Source organism: Paroedura picta, chromosome 4 (assembly GCF_049243985.1).
Source record: "Paroedura picta isolate Pp20150507F chromosome 4, Ppicta_v3.0, whole genome shotgun sequence".
In the NCBI taxonomy this organism is placed as follows: Eukaryota; Metazoa; Chordata; class Lepidosauria; order Squamata; family Gekkonidae; genus Paroedura; species Paroedura picta.
Genome location: NC_135372.1, coordinates 40,056,577 through 40,079,757, shown reverse-complemented (window position 1 = coordinate 40,079,757; position 23,181 = coordinate 40,056,577). Strand labels below are relative to the sequence as shown.

Here is a 23,181-nt window from a genome sequence, read left to right as displayed (position 1 = left end):
AGAAATTTATCTTGGTAATCAGAGTATAGCGGTGGGATTCCATCCCTCGTGTAAGGAGGAGGGGTCGTGGAAGTTCAGATGTGGGACTCCTCAGTAGGTACTGTTGACAATCAGAAACAGATCTGGCCAGATCCATGTGGCAACAAAGGGGTTGGTTTTTGAAAACACAGTTGCTATAGAATACAGGTGGCCAGACTGTCACTCTCCAAATGTCCATGGACTATGGTTACCATGGCAGGGGCTCATGGTAATTGTAGTCCATGGACATCTGGAGAACCACAGGTTGGCCATTTGGGGTAAGATCATTAGCCTTTTTGGTGCACATTTAAATGGACTCTGGGAAATGGTATAAGACAGGAAGGCCTGGAGGATCATTGTCCCTGGGGTCGCAATGGGTCGGACACGACTTCGCACCTAACAACAACAACACTATCCTTTTTTCTTAGAAACTGTTTTTACGGTAAGAACCTGAGACTTTTCAGTATGTGTTTTGTTACACTTTTATTTATTTACTTCGTTCATGCCCTACTTTTCTCCCCAGTGGACAACCCAAGTGGTATTCAGTATTCTTCCCTCCTCCATTTCATCCTCACAACAACTCTGTGAGGTAATTTAAGCTGTGAATGTGTGAGTGTCTCAAGGTCACCTGGCAGGATTCCATGGCAGAGTGGGGATTTAGGCAGATCCTGCACTGAGCAGGGGCCTGTATGTCCCCCTCCCAACTCAATGATTCTGTGATTTGAATTTGGGATTCTCAGAACCTAGTCTGACACATTAACCACACTTACTGGCCACTCCTGTACTAGCAGTTATTCATCTTGCCTGTGTTTGGTGTAAACCAGCAGTTTATTCCAGTGTATCTTTTTGTGTTTGTTAAGTTGCCTTTTGATCCTGAAATCCCTTAGAGCAGGGGTCGTCAACCCCCGGTTCGCAACCTGGTACCAGGCCACTGGCAGCCGCGCCTGCCTCTCCCCCCGCAGCAAGAAGCTCGCCAGGCCCTGCCAAAGCAGCCGCTTCGCTTGTGGCTCAGCTAGCTTCTTGCTGTGAGGGGGGGAGAGGCAGGCGTGGCCTCCGGCACGCCAGCAGATGCAAACGCACATGCGTGGAGCTGCTGCGCATGCGAGTTACCGCCCCTGCTGGCGAAAACGTGCATGCGTGGCTACTCTGCGCATGCGCGTTAGCACCACCTGCCGTTCTATCCTACATTAATTTCTCTACAAGAGTTTCTCAGGATTCGGCGCCTTTTGCTTGGCTGGATTGCTTCGAGGCACCTTATCCTCTGTTTTCTTCCTAACTCATTTCCTTATCCCAAGAAACTGAACTGCTTCATAGATCAACTTGGTCTACTGCAGAGTTTTCAGTTTTATGCTAGTTTACGTTTATTATTTGCACCCTAGAAACATTTTGCTTTTTAAAAATACATAATCCGTTCCATGTTCTGTCCCACTCGGTCTATCATCGGCAAGTCACAGGGAGGCAGTTGCATTGTTTCTCTTCTCATTTTAATTGTAAAGCATATAACTAGCCACGAATCTCTGTTTTCTTTAGATTTAGCCCTTCTGGTAGTGTGGTGACTGTAAATGAGCGGTACAGGTCAAAAAGCGAGTCTCCATGGCGACTAGATGAACCCAAGCAACCTAATTCCCAGGTGAGTGTTCCTGACTTCATTTTTCTCAGACGTTTTGATACGCAATGGGGAGAGGGGGGCACACAAAAGGCCTGCCCGACAGTCCATAACACTGCTAAGACAGGGGAGACTAGAAGCCCAAAGAAATAGATAAAATGAACAAGCAAACATAAGATGGGAGGACCAAGGATTTTAAAAAGCTTAGCAGTAAAGTTTAGCGATACAAGATAACATTAGAGAGCCAAAGAACTGGCAGTCTTCAAGCAAAGGTTGGATAAACACTTTTTTTGGATGCTTTTATGATGCTTAGGGCTGATCCTGCGTTGAGCAGGGGGTTGGACTAGATGGCCTGTATGGGTCCTTCCAATTCTATGATTCTAACTGTGATAAACAGGAGTCTCGTGGAGTCTTGAAAACGAACAAGGTTTTTACACCTTGTTAGCAAGCCTAGGCTTTTGTGGACTTGGGTCCACTTCTCAGATGCCAAGCCCTTCAGCCCACGGATGCTTTCACAGGGCATCACATCTTGTTCTATAAGGTGCTGCTCGGCTCCTGCTTGTTTTCATTGCAGCAGACTAACGTGGCCACCTCTTTGAGAAGGAAGATGAATTGTAGGTTGTTATTGTTAAACATAAGCAGAAAACAGACAAATGAACAAGGCTTTGATGACATGGTTTGGTTTCTTCAATGGTGGTGTCTAGGCAGGTACGGGGACAGAATTGGAGCTGGGACGCATTTAAAAGGGCCCGTCCTCGAGTGCCTATCTCTGCAGGCTGTCGCTCCAGGCATGGAGCAAGGCGATCTGCATGTGAGGATGGGCCTTCCTCTACAAAGGCCCGTGACACAGAAGGATCGTTTTCCTGGAGAGGCTGTTGTTCCTTGATGTTTTGCCAGAGAGGCTTTAGCCACGAAGCCCTAGGCTACAAATGCTGGTTGGACCTGTCCTGTTGAAGGTGACTTTTTGCTACATTTTAGCCAGTTTGCTTCTGTAAATGGACACCGTAATTTCAGAAAAGGTAGCTGCAGTTATTTTTTTCCAGTCCCTTTTAAAAGCCATTTAAATTTTTGGTCTAGACAGTGAGCCTGTTTGAGAACCCAGCAGCTACTCAGATCTTACATGTCACAAGCAGACTCTCACTTCCACATTCGGTGTGGTGTGAAAAGCACAGTGCTGAAAAGAGGCCAGTTGAAGAACATTCATCTTTTGTAGTCATAACACATCCTTGAGGTTATATTACTTTGCGTAGCCAAAACGTTTATACCAGGATCAAGTATACAAAGTAAAGCTAAATCATGATATTCAACATGGTTTATTCTGTGAGCTGATGTTGTTCTTCCTTGCTCTGGTATGCTGTCGCTTGAGCCTGCAGATATGAGTGAAGGCTCCTGGGAGATCTCTGGTTTAAACCAATTTCATCAGAGTGTGACCAGAAGAATTATACTGTTGATTGTTCAAGGCTCCCAAATAGTCTCCTGTGCAAATAAATGGGAGCTCTCCTACAGGTCTGGTGAAAATCACAGTAGCCAGCGTGGCATAGTGGTTAAAGAGCAGCGGCATCTAATCTGGAAAGCCAAGTTTGATTCCCCGCTCTTCCTTCACATGCAGTCAGCTGAGTGACCTTGGGCTAGTCATAGTTATCTTAGGACTGTTCTTGCAGAGCTGTCTCAGCCTCACCTATCTCACAGGGTGTCTGTTGTGGCAAGAGGAAGGATTTGTAAGCTGCTTAGGGACTCCTTCAGGTACTGAAAAGTAGGGTATAAAAAAACAGTTTTTCCTCTTCTTCCATTTCCTCCTCTTCTTCTTCTTCCTTCCCATAAGGAAAGACTACCTTGAACTACAGGAAAGGCTGGGTATGACTGTTTCAATAAATAAATGCAAACATTCTGCCTGTGACAGAAGCTAGCCAGAAATCCTGGGAATCTTACGGGCAAAGCGTAATGGAGCCTTCTCCTGTTCCTTGTCCCCCAGCAAATGTCAATGAGAAGCATTCTGCCTCTGAACACTGGAGGTCCCAGTTTCAGCTTTCAATGGCATTGACAGGCCTATGATTTTTTGTTTCATTGACTGCTGTGCAAATTCCTTAAGCATATTAAGAGTTACATAAAGAAATCATTCTTTCTCTTTATTCTGGACCTACTGACAGATTATTTGAATTAGATTAATTAGATAATCGGATTTTTTTTTAGTTTTGCGGTGAGACAGAGCTCTGTGCCTGTGTGTGTGTGCCGACTGGCGCGCCGGCACCACCCTTCCCCGCCATGCTTCAATGTTGGCCGCTTCGGGCTCGAACGGCCAAAGCGCACAACCCTAATGAGAAGTACCCTGAAGGATCAGCAGTCCATTAAATTTGGCATCCCACATCACTCAGTAGCCAGCCAGTTACTCTGGAAGTCCATCAGCAGGGCATAGAGGCCAAGGCCCTCTCATGAACTTGCATCCTAACACTGGTCTTCAGAAGGTTCCCTTCAGATTTGTACAGTTTGGTGTAGTGGTTAGGAGTGCGGACTTCTAATCTGGCGAGCTGGGTTCGATTCTGCACTCCCCCACATGCAACCAGCTGGGTGACCTTGGGCTCGCCACGGCACTGATAAAACTGTTCTGATATCAACGCTCTCTCAGCCTCACGCACCCCACATGGTGTCTGTTGAGGGGAGAGGAAAGGGAAGGAGACTGTAAGCCACTTTGAGCCTCCTCCGGGTAAGGAAAAGCGGCATATAAGAACCAACTCTTCTCTTTCTACATCGTGAGCATGTGGTGGGTGAAGGGAACTGGCACCCAACACACTCCTTTCCTTGCTCACTTCCTGTTGCAACAGCTACTTTCCCCCCAGCACCTAGAAGTGAGCCAGGATACAGAGAAACCTGCCAAGAGTGACAGATTGCAGAAGAGGGAAAGGATTAATCTCCCCTTATCTGCCTGCCTCTTGCTAGAAGCCACGTTCCCACAGCCTACTTTGCCCCCCAAAGTGTGGATCGAAGCTGGATCTCCCCACCCTAGCGCTCATCTTTCCATCTCCGATAACTTAGAATTCTCCCTGGGGACTGGAATCATCAGCTCCAGGGGGCTGAACTCATCCTCTGTAATGCTTTTGTTCCAGGTGGAAGAATCTGCCATAGTCGGAGTGAGCGGCTACGTCGAATACCTCCGCGAACAAGAAGTCTCCGAACGGTGGTTTCGCTACAACCCGCGCCTCACCTGCATCTACTGCGCCAAGTCGTTCAACCAGAAGGGCAGCCTGGACCGGCACATGCGCCTCCACATGGGCATCACACCCTTCGTCTGCCGGATGTGCGGCAAAAAGTATACCCGCAAAGATCAGCTGGAGTACCACATCCGCAAACACACGGGCAACAAGCCCTTTCACTGTCACGTCTGCGGGAAGAGCTTCCCCTTCCAGGCCATCCTCAACCAGCACTTTCGTAAGAACCACCCGGGCTGCATGCCTCTGGAGGGGCCGCACAGCATCTCCCCAGAGACCACGGTCACCTCCCGTGGGCAGACCGAGGAAGAGTCCCCGCTTCAGGAGGAAGGTGGCGTTGTGGGGGAGACAGCCCAGGGATCTGTGTCCACCACTGGGCCAGACTGAGGCGGCATACCGGGTGGATGAGGGGGGAACCCTCTCTTAGCTTGTGAGCAGACCACGTGGAGATGGCAAGGTGGCAGTCTGCTTGGCGTAAGGTCACCGCCGGACAAAGAAGCTCCCGAGATGTTGCCAAAATAGAAGAGATAGGATAACAAAGTGCTAAAACCTTACCTTCCCCCCTTTTCTTATCTTTGGGGGGGGGGAACTGGGTCAAACCAACCTCTGATTCAGGGATTGACAGCTTTTGGGGGGGCTTTTTAATATATATACACACATATATATATTCAGTAGTGATCCAGGAAGAACATCTCTTTTTATTTCTTGGCAACAGCTCCTCTGGCCATATAGTCCCGTGGGCTGCAGAGTTGCAAAGTTGCAAAGCATGCAGATCCTCAGACCTGCATTCATCCGAATCATTGCATCACCATAAGAGCCACGGGGGCAAGAACTGGCTCATTCTCCCTTTCTAAGCCCCGCCCCCCTCAGTCTCCCAGGTTATTCTTTCTCCTGGTAGAAACTACCTTGCCTGTGTGCTTTATCTCATTTTATTTTGAGGTGTCTTGTTCCCCCCCCCCCTTTTGGAAATTTAACACGTTATCTAAGGGCCTTTTAATTTTTGCTTGCCCTTTCAAGATCTGAGGATCTGGCTTGCCTATTTTATTACGAGGCAGGCAAACCTTTTTTTTTTTTGAGCAGTATTTTAGAGGTGATACCATATTTAAATAACTAAGCTACTGAAAAGTGAGGGTGCGGCAGCTGCGAACCTCGCGGCCATGTTTTGGTGGCTGACGTTTCCAGTTTGCTGAACGCGGGATAGCATAGAACACTTTGGAATCCCCCGGTCGGCCTCCGCACAGCGCCGTGGCCGAGGAAAGGAGGATCAGGTTTTCCGGCCGAGATGAGTCGCCGAGACCGCGGCTTGCCCCGAAGCGCGTTGCTTGCCTCCGTTGCACTTGATCTAATATCACAGCAATATTTGTATATCAAAATAGTTAGTTCCTGAGGGGAGGGGTGGGGATGATGGTTTGTTAAGCATCTACTTATTTGGTATTTTTGTATGCAAAAAAATGCAAAAAAAAAGGGGGGGGTTCTCCTTTATTAATAATAATTATTATTCAGGAGGGTCAAAAATTTCCTACAAGCGAGGATCGTTTTTCCTTGCGCCAGTGCAGTATTTTACATTGTTGAAGATTGCTGGTGAAGAGAAGGGTGGCTCTGTCTAACCCAGCAATAGAGAGAGCCCGTATTGTTTCCTGGAAAGTTGCTTACGTGAAACGGATAGCAGGTGCGGAAGAGCTGATCCCTTGACAATGCAGTGAAAAGCCTTGTGCAAAAAATACGCCCAGCAGTTTTTTTCCCCCCAGTTCTGCTTTGAGCTCTGGTGTTGAGTCGCATCGACGTGCAAAAGAGGAAAAAGACTTTCGGGTTTTGCAGCCAGTAATCGATATAGTGCTGATGAGGTGGGCTTGAAATAGAAGCCTGTGGGGAAAATAGAAAGAGGATGAAAACATTTGGCAACTGGGGTGGGGTGGGGGGATCTAGCCGGCCTTGATGAGACAGTCTTGTGCTGTTTTGTTGTAGCGATAACGGGCCACAAGCATGGTTGCTTGTAAAAATTGAGGACATTTTCCTGCCTATTTGGCTGGGAGAACAAACAAACGCGGAGAATTCTTTGATTTTTCTGTTTTTCATTTCCTTTTCCTTTTTTTACCGTCCGTCCACTCCACGCCATTCTTCAAGGCAGAACGCAGCAGCCAGGCAATGTCTCTTTGTAGGAAAAGAACCGCCAAAAATAAGTCGGCTCGTAGCCTCTTAAAGAATTAGAAGAGACATTCCCCTTCTCCCACAAATTCTCACTAAGATTGAAGTGGCGGGAAGGGGCAAATGGAGATTCAAATATATATATGCTGCTTTAGTCATAGCTTTCAAATTTACCAAAAAAAAAGAAGAGAGAAATTTTACGCTAAAGAACATTGGAAAAATATTTGTAGTTACTTTAAAAGGAGAAGGGAAAAAAAGATTTTAATCATTTAAAAATAGAAGTTAAAAGAAAATATTACCAAAACTGTAAGGCTTACGTTTATTTATCTATACATATATGTTATATATAGTTATAATGGGAATGTTTCTCTGCTGAGTTGGTGATATTGTTGTAATGGCTAAACAAAAAGAGTTTTCTCTTTAGGTAGAATGCATCAGAATCCATCCACGTTTAGGTGGCACAGAGCTGAAGTGAAATATTGAAGATGCTCTTTGTGGAGCAGTGAATTTCTTGTCCTTACTGTCCTAATCAGGGGTAGTCAAACTGCGGCCCTCCAGATGTCCCTGGACTACAACTCCCATGAGCCCCTGCCAGCGTTCGCTCATGGGAACTGTAGTCCATGCACATCTGGAGGGCCGCAGTTAGGACTTCCCCCTGTCCTAATACTGTGAACAAAGGAACAGCCCATGTGTCATGCTGACCATGGTTTGGTAGCCGGTGGGCTCCTCCTCAAAGAGCCTGACCAGAAACATGAACCTTCTTTTTTCATCTTCCCAAGGGCTTGATTTTAAAAGACAGATAAGCTTGTGAAAAAGGCGTCTTTAATTGCCACTGTAAAGACGTCGTCATTTCTAATTGCATGCGAAGGAGCCAATGTTCTTGCCCAGATCTCATTTTTGAATTGAGGTTTGCAGCTGGTAACTTAAAAAAAAAATCACTGTTAATTAATGGGACCGGAAGATCATTAATAATTTGGGGGGGTTTCTGTACATTGCATGTACAAGGAACTCAGATTTAGATCTCGCTGTGGGATGCCCCCTTGGCAATAGTTAGTATTTGCTGTACACTCTTGAGACTGTGACCTTTTGTTCAAAGAGCATATTTGTAGCCCCTGCAGTGGGCAAAGTTCCCAGAGGTGTGAGGCTAGTTTCTGCTAATATCTTAGGATCTTTAGAGAGATGTAGGTCTTTCTACTACTTTGGAAAATCTCGGTACTAAAGGAGTGGCCTTTCACTCCGCAGAGTGGATTTTCTGCGTCCGTACATGTTTTATCCTATATTTTCTGTCTCCACCTTTTTCTTTTCCTGAATTGCGATAAAATAAATAAGAAGAAAAAGCAATGAAAATCCCCTGGAAAGAGGGGGCAGGGCAACATTCAAATTATGCTTCTAAATTTAAAATGTTTGCCTTTATTGAATATATATGTGCAGATCACTCTGATTTGTAGAATTCCATTTGCAAATTATAAGGTTTCTGGGGGAGGAAATGGGTTGTTTATTATTTTTTTTGCCAGCCTTGTGTGTTACCTGTGATAAGGGTGCTCTTCATGCCCTTAAATCAAGAGAGGGATGCCTCTTGAAAATCAGGCCTTATGAAGCAAGGAACAGAGCCCCAGAGTTCAGAGGTTTTGCCTAGCAGATTAGGGGCAAAGCCTACTAGAAGCAGAGGTGGGCAGTAAGCTTGTTGAACGTGACTATCGGTACCTAAAGGAGTGAAATCTCCACCCCTGCCAACCTTCACTTCTGTCTTCTGGAGGTTTTGCTCCTTTCCCTTAGAAACCCTGAAAAATCGGCTGAAACCCGGAAACCCAGGTAAACTCCTTTATTCCAAAGGTGATTTTTCTCCCCTTTTAGGTCACAAGTGTCAGGCACAAGTCTATCTTGGCGGCTTGACAAGTAACAACACTCATTTAACAAGGCTGATCCTACCAGCCATTTCAGACACCGGACTCAGCCTCGTAACATTTTGCATAGCAATGCCTAACATTGTTCACTGCCATCTGCGTTAGCAATTCTTCTGAAAGGAAGTGGCCAAAGTAGGCGGGCCTTAGAATGGGGAACGGCAAAGCCCCGTGCCAACGCTTACTGGCAGCTTCTTTGTATGGACTTCTTTTTGTGTTTTGTACTATAACCTTCTCCTTGACGACAGCAGCAACCTTGGCTGTTGGTCGCACTACCCTAGTTCAGACACAGTGCCGTCGGGACCCAGCGTGCTGTAGTGGTTAAGAGAGGCGGCTTCTAATCTGGCAAGCCAGGTTCAATTCACCGCTGCTTCACATGCGGCCAGCTGGGTGACCGTGGGCCAGTCACAGTCCTGTTAGAGCTGTTCTCATAGGAGTTCTGTCAGAGCTCTCTCAGCCTCACCTACCTCACAGGGTGTCTGTTGCGGGGAGAGGAAAGGAAGGCCGCTTTGAGACTCCTTCATGCAGTGAGAAATGGGGTATAAAAACCCAACTCTTCTTCTATACTGTGATGCCAGGCATGGAGCAGTTCCGGTGGGCTTGGTTCCTGCTTGGGATCTGCAGTGCAGATGTGCCAGCAGCTAGGTTTTCTCAGTTTCAGTGAACAGCTTTTTCATCCTTGCCAAACTGTGATTCGAAGAGGAGGGGAAGCAAAGCTCTTGCGTATCTTAATTACCTCTTTTAAATAATCTCAACTAACTCAAATCTCATTGCTTTCAGTGAGACATAGATGCAACTAACTCTAGCTGGATCGGTCCAGCATCTTTTTTCTGGTGCTCAGCGAAGGGCAAAGAAGGCAGCTTCTCTTGGACCAGAAGTGTATTTCACAGTCCTCAGCTTGCGAAAAATAACCTTCAGAATGTGAAGCCTTTCAGTGGTCTCCCCCGAGTCCACTGCACATGCATACAACTTGCCAAAAGCAAGGGGTTGGATCCAGCTACCTTTTCTTGCTCGGTCGCCCAAGTTCCCTCCTCGTTCCAGCCCCCACCCAGTTCACTTTGCTGCTTTTGTCTATGAAGGTACCGCGATCCTCATCATAGCCCGTTTGGCAGATGCAGGAACCTTCTCTTCCCTTTTCCACCAGCAGAAAAGCTGACTGGACCCAACCCTGTTTGAGTGAAACAAACCTAGCTCTGAACCATATTGTTGCTGCTTCAGGAAAGGGTCATGTGAACTTGTGACTACAAAAGTAAGGGTCCGATCAGGCCAAACAAAACTGAGGGCGCTGGCAGTTTCCAAGTATGCACACCTGACATTCAGGTACTTGTAGTAGAAATACGTTTCAATTGTCCTGCACCTTTCAATCATGTACTTTGCTACCTTGGAACATCTGGATGCGTTTTCTACAGTGTTTTGTCTGCCAGGTGGTGGTGGGTTTATACTTGGGTGTGCTTTCTCTCTGTTCTCAGAAAGCCTCTTTTGCTTAATGCTCCAGTGAATTCAGAGAACTTAGATTAATTTCCTCCCTTCTCTGTACACCCTAATTTATAATAATGAGCCTATATAGCACGATGACGGCCTCGTTTAATCTCCAGTGTAAAATTCTTCCAAGTCACTCCTCAGTAACAAAGTTAGGGTCAATTGTATCCCTTTGTGGAAAGTATAGTGAAGCTGCCCGGAATACTAATGCTTGTTGGAACTTTTAACACTTAAAATTATTACTGTGGGACAAAGCTTTTGTAAAATAAGCTGGAGGCCTGCATTGAAGGAGATGGAGCTGTTTTGAGATTTCCTACTTCCTCCCACAAAGCTCCCCTTCTAGGGTTCTCGGGAGTTTTGAGCAGTTCCCTCCCTCGGCTTCCCACCTACCCCTTCCCCTGGGTCTTCCAACATTCTTTACCTCCTGGAGCATGCTCAGTTCTCAACAGCCCATTCCCCTCCCCACACACACACTCCCCTTTAATGTCGTTTTTTCTGCATACCTCAGGAGTTTCCCAGGAATGTCAAAACTCATTCCTAGTCTATAGGTGAGCCTGTTTTGCTGCTTCTATGGTTGGCACAAGCCACCCATTTTTCTATGAGATATGCAGTAATAATATAATGAAGAATTCTCGGTTGGTCAAGAAGGCTTGTATTAGTTTGATGCTGTTTAAACGAAATCCTGAGTTGGTTTAAAGAGGGGATGGGGTGGCATAGAGCAGGGGTAGTCAACCTGTGGTCCTCCAGATGTCCATGGACTACAATTCCCATGAGCCTCTGCCAGCGTTTGCTGGCAGGGGGCTCATGGGAATTGTAGCCCATGAACATCTGGAGGACCACAGGTTGATTACCCCTGGCATAGAGCAGTCATGTTGCTCACCCTTTGCTTGCTTAATTAGCGATTAGCAGTTCCTTTCCTGAGCTGGTGAATAGATTGTGAGTTGCATAGACGTACTTGCTCACACTGCTGTCTTATAAGGGTGTCTTGGTTATTTCAGCTGGGATTCAGCTTTGCTTCAGTGAAGTTTCCAACCTGGGAAAGCACTGCTTTGGTGGTTTGTCTTGCGGATAGAAGTCGGCATTGTGTTTTTCACCTGAATACTTTAGTGCAGTGGTCCTCAACCCCCGGTCTGGGGACCGGGACCAGTCCGTGGATCATTTGGTACCAGGCCGATCTCCTCCTCATCCTCCTCCCCGGCTACTGCCTCGGGGGCTGTCCTGCCACTCTGCCGCCAGCTCACCTTTGGTACTCTCCAGTGGCTTCCATGGCTGGGGCTCCCCCTTGGCATGGCACTGCGCAGCTGCTGCTGGCAGCACCCCCCAGTGGGCAGAGGGAAGTCAGGGGCGCCGGCAGGAAAGCAAGTGGATCCAGGGGCTCAGGCGGCAGCAACATCCCTCAGCAAAAGACTACATCCCCCCCCCCAGGCCTCAGTAAAATTCTCAAGAGTTGACCGGTTGGGGAGGTTGGGGACCACTGCTTTAGTGTGTCATCGTGGGTAAGGGGGAGGTGAACATGAGATCCATACAGACGCTGGAGAATACAGAGTGGATCTGTCAGCCAAGCATGTGTTTCTCTGTCCGCTTTCTGCCCTTTGAGAACTGATAGTGGATGCATCACAATATGGATAGTAGGATAGGTTCATTGCTTTGGGGAAATGGATACGGTTTGGTTTCAGTTCTAAACAGTTTTTGATCGCCACGCCCAGAGGGACGAGGGCTAAAGATGCACCTGTTCCATATTAGCTCCGAGCTCTGCTTCTCAGTCTGCTAATAGGGAAAGGCCCAGCTGTGCTTTGTAAAATGAATTTTAGAACCTTTGGCATGATAGCCAGGTTGGGCAGAGAACCTTCCAGCATCCCAGTTGGCTTAGACTGAAAGGGAGCCATGACTAAATAACCTGGTGAGTATAAGACACTCCTGAGAGCGCCACCGTGGTGTAGTGCAGCGGTAGTCAACCTGTGGTCCTCCAGGTGTACATGGACTACAATTCCCATGAGCCCCTGCCAGCAAATGCTGGCAGGGGCTCATGGGAATTGTAGTCCATGGACATCTGGAGGACCACAGGTTGACTCCCCCTGGTGTAGTGGTCAAGAGTGACAGCCTTGAATCTGGAGAGCCGGGTTTGATTCCCCACTCCTCCTCCGCATCCAGCCAGCAGGGCTCTCTCAGCCTCACCTACCTCACAGGATGTCTGTTGTGGAGAAAGGAAGGGTACGCTTTGAGACGTCTTCAAGTAGTAAAAAACGGGGTACAGAAACTTTTCTTCTTAACTAAACCTTAAATGACTGGCATGGTTGGTTTTAGTGCTGCTTAATTAACTAATGAGTACCCTGCTTTCTCACGTATTTTGCAAGCTTTTCAGTGTTTTCTCCCATATCAGCATAGATGTGCCAATATCTTCCAGATCAGTTACCTGTTGCAGATCAGGTGCCTGGAGTCTTGGAATGCTACAGGTGGTGGTCGTGTTTGTGTTTGAGGGAACCAAATTCTTGCACCTGCAAAAATTACGTATGTTAGATTAAACAATGTGCATAAGCTAATAGCTCACATTCTGATTGTGATTAATTTTTTTTTAAAAACGCCAAAAAGTTCAGAAAATGTGAACTTGGGCCTGTTTTTTTTTTTTTTTGGTAGAGAAGTAAGACAGAGGTCTTGGATAGAAAGACCAGTAAAGATTATATTCATCTATATGGCATTTTATTTTATTTTATTGTGCTAAAAGCAGGAAAAAACATAACATGAGAATGTAACTTCTGCCATCACATTAAAATATCTAATATATATATACGTGAACTTTCTTTTACATAAGCATTGTTTGTTCCCAATTTGGTATTTGGGCTTTTTTGGGGCGGGGGAGGGGGGATGTTGTTTTAGGCAAGAAGCAAGTTGGCAAGGTAAGAGAGGAATGATGAGAAGTTGACGGAGAGTAGGGAGATTGTGGTAGGAGGCTGTGGAAGAGGAATAAGCAGGCAGGCAGAGCACGCAGGAAGTCCATTCTTTCTACTTCTGTTGGCTCTGCCTGAATGCTTACAAGATTAAGAGCCCCGCAAGATCAGATCAAGGTTCTGCTTGTGCCTTGGTAAAGCTCACAAATAAGGAATGGGTAACAGCCTGAAGCCATTTGGGCATTGTGGCTAATAACCACTGCCACTGGGCTTCTCCAGTTACTGTGCGCAACTAGGTCGGCTTATTTTTAAAAAACTAATCCGAACTGTCGGCTGTCATCGTATCAGGTGGCAGGGGACCTCTCGTGTGAAATGTTTATGGATCAGACCAAGTTCCATCTAGAATGCGGCAACCGTCCGAGTGAAAATCAGACATATCAACAACACAAAAAGCTGAGGTGCTAGCGATATTTTATCAGCGATTTTATGCAACATACCAGTATTCCTTGTGGGGTTACACAAGAACGGGTTTGTGGAAGGCTCCTTGCCGTGCCTCTATTTATCATTCACAGGAGATGTTCCTTCTGCATCCATGCTCTGATTCCTAGAAAGTCTTCCCAAGCTAATGAGAGAAGAAGCCCAGAAATTCTTAAGTTTGACTGTGAGGATTCCTGTACATTTGTCCCTTGTGATTGTCTCTTCCTATTGAAGGCCAAGCCCTCAGCTTCATTTCTCAGGCCATTGTACGCTTTCCAGCATATTTCATCCATGGGAATGATAGAGCAGAGGTGGCCAAACCATGGCTCTCCAGATGTCCATGGACTACAATTCCCATGAGTCCAGAGGTTCATGGGAATTGTAGTCCATGGGCATCTGGAGAGCCACAGTGGCCATCCCTGCCAAAGACTCACTATCAACTACCAACTACCTAGGTGATTGCCATGGTCAGTTCAGAGCCAGATGTTAATTCATAGCAGTTGTAATAGTATGGGGACTGGTAGGTCCATGTTGCAATACAATTGGCAATTTCTGTTGTTTCACTCAAGCTCTTCCATAACAGAATCCATTTTAGGCCAAAGACTGGAACTTAGGAGAAATCCCTCTTTCCTCAGAGGTGCCTCACAACTACCTTCCTTTCACATGCCTTACCATCTACTGTGGTCTAACCTCTTCCTTCCCAGTTCCTTTTCAAGATAATTCTCTGGTGGTTCCACTTTCTGTATGTTACAGACTCCCTCTTTAAAACATGCTACCTCCCTTCCTACTTAGTCATTCCTCCTGCACTGGAGGTGGCTTTTTCTGTTCCTGGAAGTGTTCCTTACTTAAAGGTTCTGTATAAGTCCACTGTACAACATCTAACAGTCAGTGTTCTTTCTTGGAATGGAGTTCTGATACAAAATGATGAGGACCCTTTGCTACATGAATGACAGATGCAGCAGGGAAGGAGGGAAATGGTTTTTCTGTCTCCCCCACCCAATCATTCATGGGTTTTGGACCTCGGTTAAGGTGCATTTGTAGATGTCTGAGCTCAGAATAGACCACCCTAAGGAGGAGATTTTAGTGCTAAGTGACATCTTTAAAAATGGCTTCTGTTGCTCTAGTGTCCTGTGTTGAGGCCCCAGTGACATCATTGCCATAGTCTTTTCTCTGCCTTTTGGAGAACAGAGGAAGAAGTTCCACCAATGGAAGGAGATGCATCTAACACCAATTCTCCTTTTCCACTGCAGACCTCTGGTTCTTCCCTTGTGTTGTTTCTGTCCCCCCCCCCGCCCCCATGAACAGCTTTTGGGGGCCATTTTGGAGCCCTCAAGCAGATGGGTGAGGCTGTCCCATTGTCTGAAATCCTGGCCATCAGCAGAGATATTCCACCGGATCCAATAAATAGTTGGGTTTCTGGTCTGGGAACTCCCTGTGCAAACCACCGATAAGATGCGAAATGACCTTTGTCTTACAATGTTGACGCATGAACTCTTGAGTGGTAACCTGAGTATCAGGGGGAACTATTTTTGGTTTGCACAGAGGTAAAAAGCACACTTGGATTTCAGTTGGCAATGAGCCTCACGTACCCTAGAGGCAATACAGATCACGTCCCGGTTCTCGGCGTTCTCTGGAGGGGGGGTCTTGCAGGCGGGTTTTTGAGAAACTTGCCCAACAGATACTTTGAGCCACCCAGTGCCAAGAAATGTCCTGCCGTCACCATCTTTCCCAGCGGCAGCCCATGTTCTGCTGCCTTCTGCCAAACTCCCCAGGCAGTTTATCACTTGGTGAGAACTCCAGGCTTGACAGCTCCTATAAGCAGTACAGTTGAAAACATGTTCAGATACTTTTTTCCCTTCTTTTAAACAGACTCTTGTGTAACGTCTTTATGAAGGTGGGCCTGTGCACACTGAAATTTAATTTTTAGCTGCAGTTGGTTCGTTTCCCCCTTTCCCAAATGCCGCCAAAATTGTCAAAATATAGTGGAATCATAAATCCCTCCTGTCACCTTAGGTATAGATAAAATCTCCTATGGTGTATGAGACTTGCATGCCCAGTTCTTTTCTGCTCTTCTTGGATTTCACGAGAGGCAGTGGTTAAACGAGTTGCCAACTGGGTTTGATTCCTCACTCCACCACAGGCAGCTGCTGGGTGACCTTGGGCTAGTTATAGTTGTCTTGGAGCTCTCTCAGCCCCAGCTATATCACTGGGTGTCTGTTGTGGGGACAGGAAGGGAAAGGTGTTTGGAAGCTGCTTGAGACTCCTTTGGGTATTAGCTCTGTTCTTCTTCTTGTGCTACTGACTGTCCCCGAGGAGGCCTTCTGCAACACCTGCAGTTTTTCATTACTTCTCCTTGAGACCCGTCTCGGGGGCGCCACTTCCTTACGTCACGCAAACTGAGCAGATTTGGGATTCCTTTTGCCTGGTGATTCTGTCCTTTATTTATTTGTATTTATGTATTTATTATTTTAAGTTGCCTCTCCATTTGTGGGGAGGTTGGCTCCCACAGGTCTATCCCATTCTTGGTGGATCTTGGTGGATCTTTCCTCCGGCACAAGGAGCTGCCTTCTGAGTCATGCCTTCTGGATCCATGGGGCTGTGGCCTGGCCATTTTTTGTAACAACCCCAGCTATTACAGCCATTACAGCTGTGTGATGATACACTTGTCCAAAATGTGGGAGCATCCATTTAACTTCTTCTGGCCTTACACCTATCCATAAATGGCCATTGATCTTCTCTTAAGCAATAACATGAGATGGATTTGGCCAGCTTTTTCATCAAATCTCTATAAATCCTCTTTGTGGCAGAGAGCCAGTGCAGAATGTCGGGTTAGAGTGCTGAGAGTAGAATCTGGAAGACCTCTGGTTGAATCCTCCCTTTGGTATGGAGGGTTACTGGATGACTTTGGCTACTCACACATTCTTAGCCTACCCTACGTCATGAGATAAGATGGCGAAGAGAATGAGATAAGTGGCTTTGGGTCCCTGTTGGGGCGGGGAGAAAGGCCAGGCACAAGCCCAGAGTTAATCAATTACAGCTCCCATCCTTCCTGGCTTTATTTCTTCTACACAGGAGGTGTGTGGATGTTGGGCTACTACCAGCCACACCCCCCACCCAGTCCAAGGGCTGAACTACTTCCGTATTTCCTTGCAAAGCCTAGCAGGAATCTCTGCAAAGGGAGGGTAGCTGTGTTAGTCTGTCATTAGAAAATTAAATAAAAGGGTCCAAGGGCACTTTAAAGATGATAACAAAATATATTTCCCTATTATCTGCACCAGAATAAGACAACTCTCAGTCTCGGTCAGCATTGTTCAGACATGAGCAGTGGTCTCTTGGAGCCACACTCCTTGCTGACGTTTGCTTTCCAAGGAGAGAGCAGAAACCATAACTGGACCCCCCTCCAGGTCCTGTAACGGAAGGCCTAAGGGCTGGCATGGGGAGCCCTTTCAGTTGTACACCTGTGGCTTACAGATGCTGTCAGCTTCTTACACAGGTGAGATTCTCCCTGATGCTGTGAATATATAAAGATTCCATGCATGCAAGGGCTCAGGAAATACTGTTTGAGCTTATGCTGAGCTGGCAAAATCCCTGGTTTTTGTTCACGTTGATGTGATGCCCAAATGCAAGCAAGTATGGACCTCACTGCTTCCTATTTGGTATTGGATAAGGACAGAAACGTGGTGATGGAAAATGAGAACCCTCCACATCAATAGTGTGTACAAATTAGCACCCTGGTTTTTTTTTAATTGAGGAGGGTGTATAATTTCAATCTGTTACAGCAAATCAAACAGCTTATTATTGGCATTTTAAGGAGTCAATGGACTTCTGTTTCTGGCCAGAGTTTGAAACCTTCTCTTCCCAAATATATGTGTTTCTGCTGAGTTGGTCCCGAGCACGGGTAGTCAACCTGTGGTCCTCCAAATGTCCATGGACTACAATTCCCATGAGCCCCTGCCAGCATTTGCTCATGGGAATTGTAGTCCATGAACATCTAGAGGACCACAGGTTGACTACCCGTGGCCTAAGGGGCATCCCTTCAGCTTACTTTGGGCTGAGACTTCTTAGGCTAGAGGAACTTCCTCTGTCCTGAGGGATATTATTGTCCATGGTCTCCAGGTTGCCCACAGCATTGATGCTTAAAGCGGTGACTGATAGTATCCTAGAGTTTTCACACATAGTTTGTTGTTTTGGGAGGAATGCTAGGATTCTTCAACAAGGAGATAGCTTGCCTATCACTACTTTCAGTCTTGGGATGTGTGCCCACAAGCAATTACTGGATGGTCCTTGGTTGAGTGGTCTTAAGTATGACACCTATGCCTTGTTGAGTTGTGTACTCCTCCCCCCTTTAAAAAATAAGCCCTAGGATTTCCTGCAATACAGGGGTTTGCAGTGGACAGGTCAACAAGGAAAAGGTTCCCTTGGAGGTGGAAAAATTGAAAGGCATAGTCACAAGCAACTTTAGATTAGTTGATTACTAATACAAGTATTTAAACTTATTGTGCCTACAAGTCAGATGGAAGAGCCAACTTTGACCTCAATGGCTTTCCTGTCCTTTCTGCAGTGAACCGCATTAACAGGAACAATATAGGAAGGCAAAATTATTGTTGTGCTGGTAGAGCGTGCAAAAGGCTTGAAAAACGTCATCTAGGGATGGAACCAGCTCTAAGGGCTCTCTGCTCAGCTCTTGCCAGACGTTGAGTGTCTGTTTCAGAAGGGAGGAAAATACTGTAGAGGAACGTGGACATGGAAATGCAAACTAAATGTTATGCGTGATTCATTCTGCCTGGGAAATAGTGTGAACCAAAGATGTACCTAAACTTTCCCTACCTTCTAGAGCAATTCTATAGGTTTCCTATTATCGAATCTGGCATTCTTCTGAGTAGGACTTGTGAGTGGAATAGTCATCTAGCAGCACTATCCCAAGCATAGCCTTCTAAAGCTGTTGATTTCACCGGACAAACATTTCAGTCCTAAGAACATTTTCCTGGAAGTAAGTTCCATAGGATAGATGCGAGTAGGATTCTGGATAAACCTACTTAGGATTGCTCCCTTAGACCGTTTATGCACTGGAGGTTTCATGGGAGTTTTAATCATCGCAGGTTGCCCCACCTCTTCCTGCACACACACGGGGGAGCATTTGGCCTGGTGTGCCTCATCTGCCCCCGATTTGTGCTCCTGCACGGTAGCTGGGGCAGTGAGGTTCCCAGTGCATAAACAATCTTAGTGGTGTAAGTCAGGATTGCATGGCTCCTTTTTGTGTCACACTGCAAGGCATTACCTGGTCCTCTTCCGATCGCTCAATCATTGTACCTGAGACAATTAATTTACTCTCTCTAAGAATTAAGCATAAGACTAGGCTAGAATCATCAGCTGTTAATAGGGACACTCGTTCTGTGCAGACTGCAGGAATGAGTCAAATTGACAAAGGAAGTTTAAAAAACAAAGTGAATTTTGCCTTGCTGTTAGCTGATAGAATCTGATATGTGATAACTAAACTGACAATCAAAGTTATATGGTACAAGAGCCCTTTAATGAATATAGTTGAGCATGGGTCCCTGTCTCTGGGACACTGGCCCCACTGTGAATGGGAGTTGTGCAAGAGCACAGCTTTGGGGAAAGAGCAGGGATTCTTTTCTGCGGATTCCCCCCCCCCCCCCCGTTATTTCAGCGTAGGTATTATAATAGTTTTTCCCTTTAAACATGTGTGAAAGAGTTGTATCAGGGACCAGAAGATGTATCCCTAGTTTCCTCTGAACATTGTGCTTTCTGGGTTAATAAAACAGTTGTCAGATGGAAGAACTTAACATTACCCTAAACACGGTCCTGCCACCATAAACGGCATCCCTGAGAACTAATCGCTGCTCCTCTTTACTATAATGTGTCTTGAGGAAACACATGACATGCTTCCTTTCTATCTCTATGCCCTCCAGTGGCATGGATGTGGTACAAGAACAGGGAAACATATGAAGTGAAGTATCGTTTCATTACTACATGTTATGGAAGAATGGAGAAGAAACAACACAGGGATGCCAGTTTTAGTAGTAGCCCTGTGTCTTTGAATAACGCCTCACTGAAAGATTTGCCTTTCAAATGCTTTGGACACAGGGCTTTTTTTACTGTAGCAAACACAGAATCTTTTTTTAACTGCAGGTCTGCTCAGCAGCAGGACTTCAAACACCTCAGCAGAAGTGCACCTCTGCCCCTCTCTGAGGGTGTTATAATATTTATTGCTACTATAATCCTTGTTTTTGAGTTGTTGACCTTCACCCATGCGTTGCAGGTTCTCTGAACCATACACCCGTCTTCTACACTGAGAGTTCAGAAGAATCTGCAGGACCTATTTCAGATTATAGAATTCGGTGAGGAAGACAAAATGTGAATCTGAATTTCAGGACCTTTAAATGTGAATGCCACCAAAAGGGAGGGCAGCCTGGCTTGCATGCTGTTTTGTAACTTGGGAGTTGCTTGTCACCAGGGAGCCTGTTGGATGCACGGAGAGATTTAGGGCTGGTTGTTGGCAGACTCACACACCTCGCCTTCTGGAAATTATTTTCATGTCCATGTTCATGCCAGGGCTTGCACGTTTAGCATTCTCATGGGAGGCTTACATTCACAATATAACTCGTTGCACATCATAATTTACTAACTTCTAACTTATAGTTAGTTGAAAGTCCTCAAAACGGTGTGCAAGGCAGTATAAAATGGAACATTAGCATTTGAGAGGAGGGATTAGAGGAGCTTTCTGTGAAGCCTAGATCCTTGGCTGGATTTTGTTCTAGCGGCTCTCTTGCATCAGGAGAAGGTTCCTTTCTTTGGAGAAATGTACCACTGTTTCCAGAACTAGTACATCTTCTAATATATCATCACTGATATGGAAAATTCTGTAAGCTACTTGGAGGCCTACCAAATAATCCTGTTGTAAGTTAGCACAAAGTTCTGCTTATTAAGTGAGACTGTGTGACTCCTCAGGGGATACCTGTAATCCCCTCCTTAGCCCCTTAGTTCTGTGGGATATCCAGTGCCTGCAGCTTGCAAAGTCAGCATGACTGTGACCTTATTGGTGTGGAGGTCTAGAAGAGTGATCCCTACCTGCGCTTTCTTTTTGAACAGCTCATCCTAGCTCAGGGCTGTACTTTGCAAAGCTGACCAAAGCACAAGCAAGCCTGAGTTACTCCCTGGGGGGGGGAGCGTGTGTAACTCCAAACACAAGCCCAGAGATGCCGTTCCGCTCCTCTGCTTTTGACTTTTGGTGAAGCAGCTTTCGAAAGTAGCATGGCACTTTAAATAGGATACTTCGAGCTCCCTCCGCCTCACTCCTGCGGCGTTATGCACTTTAAACTCTATTTGGCTGTAGGTTAGCTGTTACATGCTAGAGTATTATTGTAGATGAAGGGGGCGGGTCAATGCTCATGCTGACCTGTTGTTGCTGGCCCTCCATCCCAGGAGCATATCTGCCTCCTGTTGGGTTTTCTGCCTCAACACATCTGTGTACACACACGCACACACATATACACACACCTCATAATGTGACAGCAAGCCCCTGTGTATTCTTGGGGCAACCCCATTCCCACCCCATCCCCATTTTCAGCCCAGTCATGTAGTGCATGAAAGGTTGGGATGCAGTGGCTTTTTAAAAAGTGGGCAAATCTCTTTTTCATTAGATTTAAAGAGCTTGGAAGGGGCATTCTCTGCATCAGATAGAGTTATACTTTAAAAAAATAAAATAAAGGAAATTAGCCCCAGTTGAGTGAAATAGGTGCTACTAATTTTTGTAGTGTGCATTGAACCTTAGATTTTGCATAGGGGTGGATTACCTTCTTGTGGTCGAAAGCTTGACTGAAATCGTCTTGGTTCTAGGTCTTTCCATATGTACTCCTGCTTCAGATTATCCTATCCCTTGGTGGATTACTCATTGAACCGAAAACAAAGAACCTAACTGGAACTAGTTAGGACCTAAAAGGCTGGACGTCCGTTCAAACTTGACAAAAATATATGAACATTGGTTGTGCTCAACTTTTTAAAAATATTTAAGATTAAAAACACACACAAAGCCCATAGGCCATGATTTTATTTTATATATATTTTATCATTGTATGTGTGTCAAAATTAGACCTCCGAGGAAGACCCAGTGAGGGTCGAGATGCATCAGGTCTAAGAAGGTCGAAGACCTACTAATGGGCTAATTCCTGTTAGGCTTTTTGTTTTCTGTTCTGTGTAACATTTCTTCCCTCCTTGCTCTTTGGATTACTGCGGCAGCCTGAAAGATGGAGTCCATATGAAACCACATGGGTTAGGGTGCCACCATTTTGAATCCTGTTTCTTATGTGAAGATGCAGCTGGATTGACAGAGCCTTTAAGGTTTGCAATGACTGCCAAACAGTTTGCTTGAACTTACGCATTGCAACCAAGTTGGGCATGCAATCATAAGTAGCATTGATGGAACAGCTGGATCGCACATCATCTGTTCTGGACAGTATTCCCAATGGTGGCGCACACACAGCTTACTGTGGCCTGAGTAGAAGAAAGTCCAGAGTGTCCACCTGTCTGATGTTACCCCACTTCATGCATTAAATATTCAGTTTTTCCCTTTGTTCCATGGACATTCTACTCTTGATTCCTATGAGCAGGAAAATGTTTGAACATCTGGCAAACCCTTTAAAATTATTGCTCCATGAATCTGAAACAGCTAAAGCTTTACATGGGTTGTTTTTCTTTTGGCATTCTGCATTTTCTTCTTGTACTGTTCCATTTCTGGTGACGTTGCATGGCTTTGGATTTGCAAGATTCATTCTTCAATTCCAGTGCAGCTAAAGTATGATCCAGCTATTTGAAAGCGCTCAACAGCAGAACTACATAGTTTTTTCCAAAGCCCCTGGTTTCAGATGCATCCCTTTAGTCTCCCCAGTAATCTCTGGGCTCATGGGAAGAGAAAGAAAAGGCAGGTAAGAAAGTGGTGGCTTTCCTAGGCAAGTTTTGGGAAACGGGAATGGGAGAAGAATAAACTATAGCCGTGAAGATAAAAGACTTGTACAAAACATATTTAAAGCAATTTAGCAAAGAAAGAAAGGAGAAAAGCTCTCAAGTTGAACAGCTTTAAAACAAAAAACAATGTGAATGAAGATTTAGCGACTTGGGTTAGGAATCTCTGAGAAAATTCTATAAATGTATACTTGAAATTGTTTGTATTTTAAAGCAAATGCATTTTTTCCTCTTTAACACTGTGTAAAAGAAATGTTATGCATGTGAGTGGTTTGAAAATTAAATGGTTTAATACTCAAAAAGACCCACGGAGCAGTGCCTCATTTCACAGGCTCTTCCCTTATCAGAACTGTAGCTTCTTGTCCGTTTGATTCCGGCCCATACATACCACCACCACCCTCTCCCTGAACAGTTTGAAAGAGCATGGGCCATTCAGCAAAGATTTTTCAGATGAACTGGCCTTTCAGAGTATTCTGCCTCCTCTTGGT

At 45.8% G+C, this 23,181-nt stretch overlaps 1 protein-coding gene across 4 annotated transcripts in view; it reads left to right on the top strand.

The window, feature by feature from the left end:
* ZBTB37 (zinc finger and BTB domain containing 37) overlaps positions 1 to 22,997 on the top strand; it is a 32,457-nt gene extending 9,460 nt beyond the window's left edge. For 2 of the 4 annotated variants that reach the window (XM_077332535.1, XM_077332536.1), the window contains exons 3-5: positions 1,549 to 1,648; positions 4,726 to 12,291; positions 12,409 to 22,997. In XM_077332535.1, coding sequence (XP_077188650.1) covers positions 1,549 to 1,648; positions 4,726 to 5,214 — 589 coding nt within the window. In that variant the 3' untranslated portion in view covers positions 5,215 to 12,291; positions 12,409 to 22,997. The remainder of the gene's footprint in view (positions 1 to 1,548; positions 1,649 to 4,725; positions 12,292 to 12,408) is intronic. The other 2 variants (XM_077332538.1, XM_077332537.1) reach the window with 2 other exon arrangements.
* Positions 22,998 to 23,181: the final 184 nt, after the last annotated feature.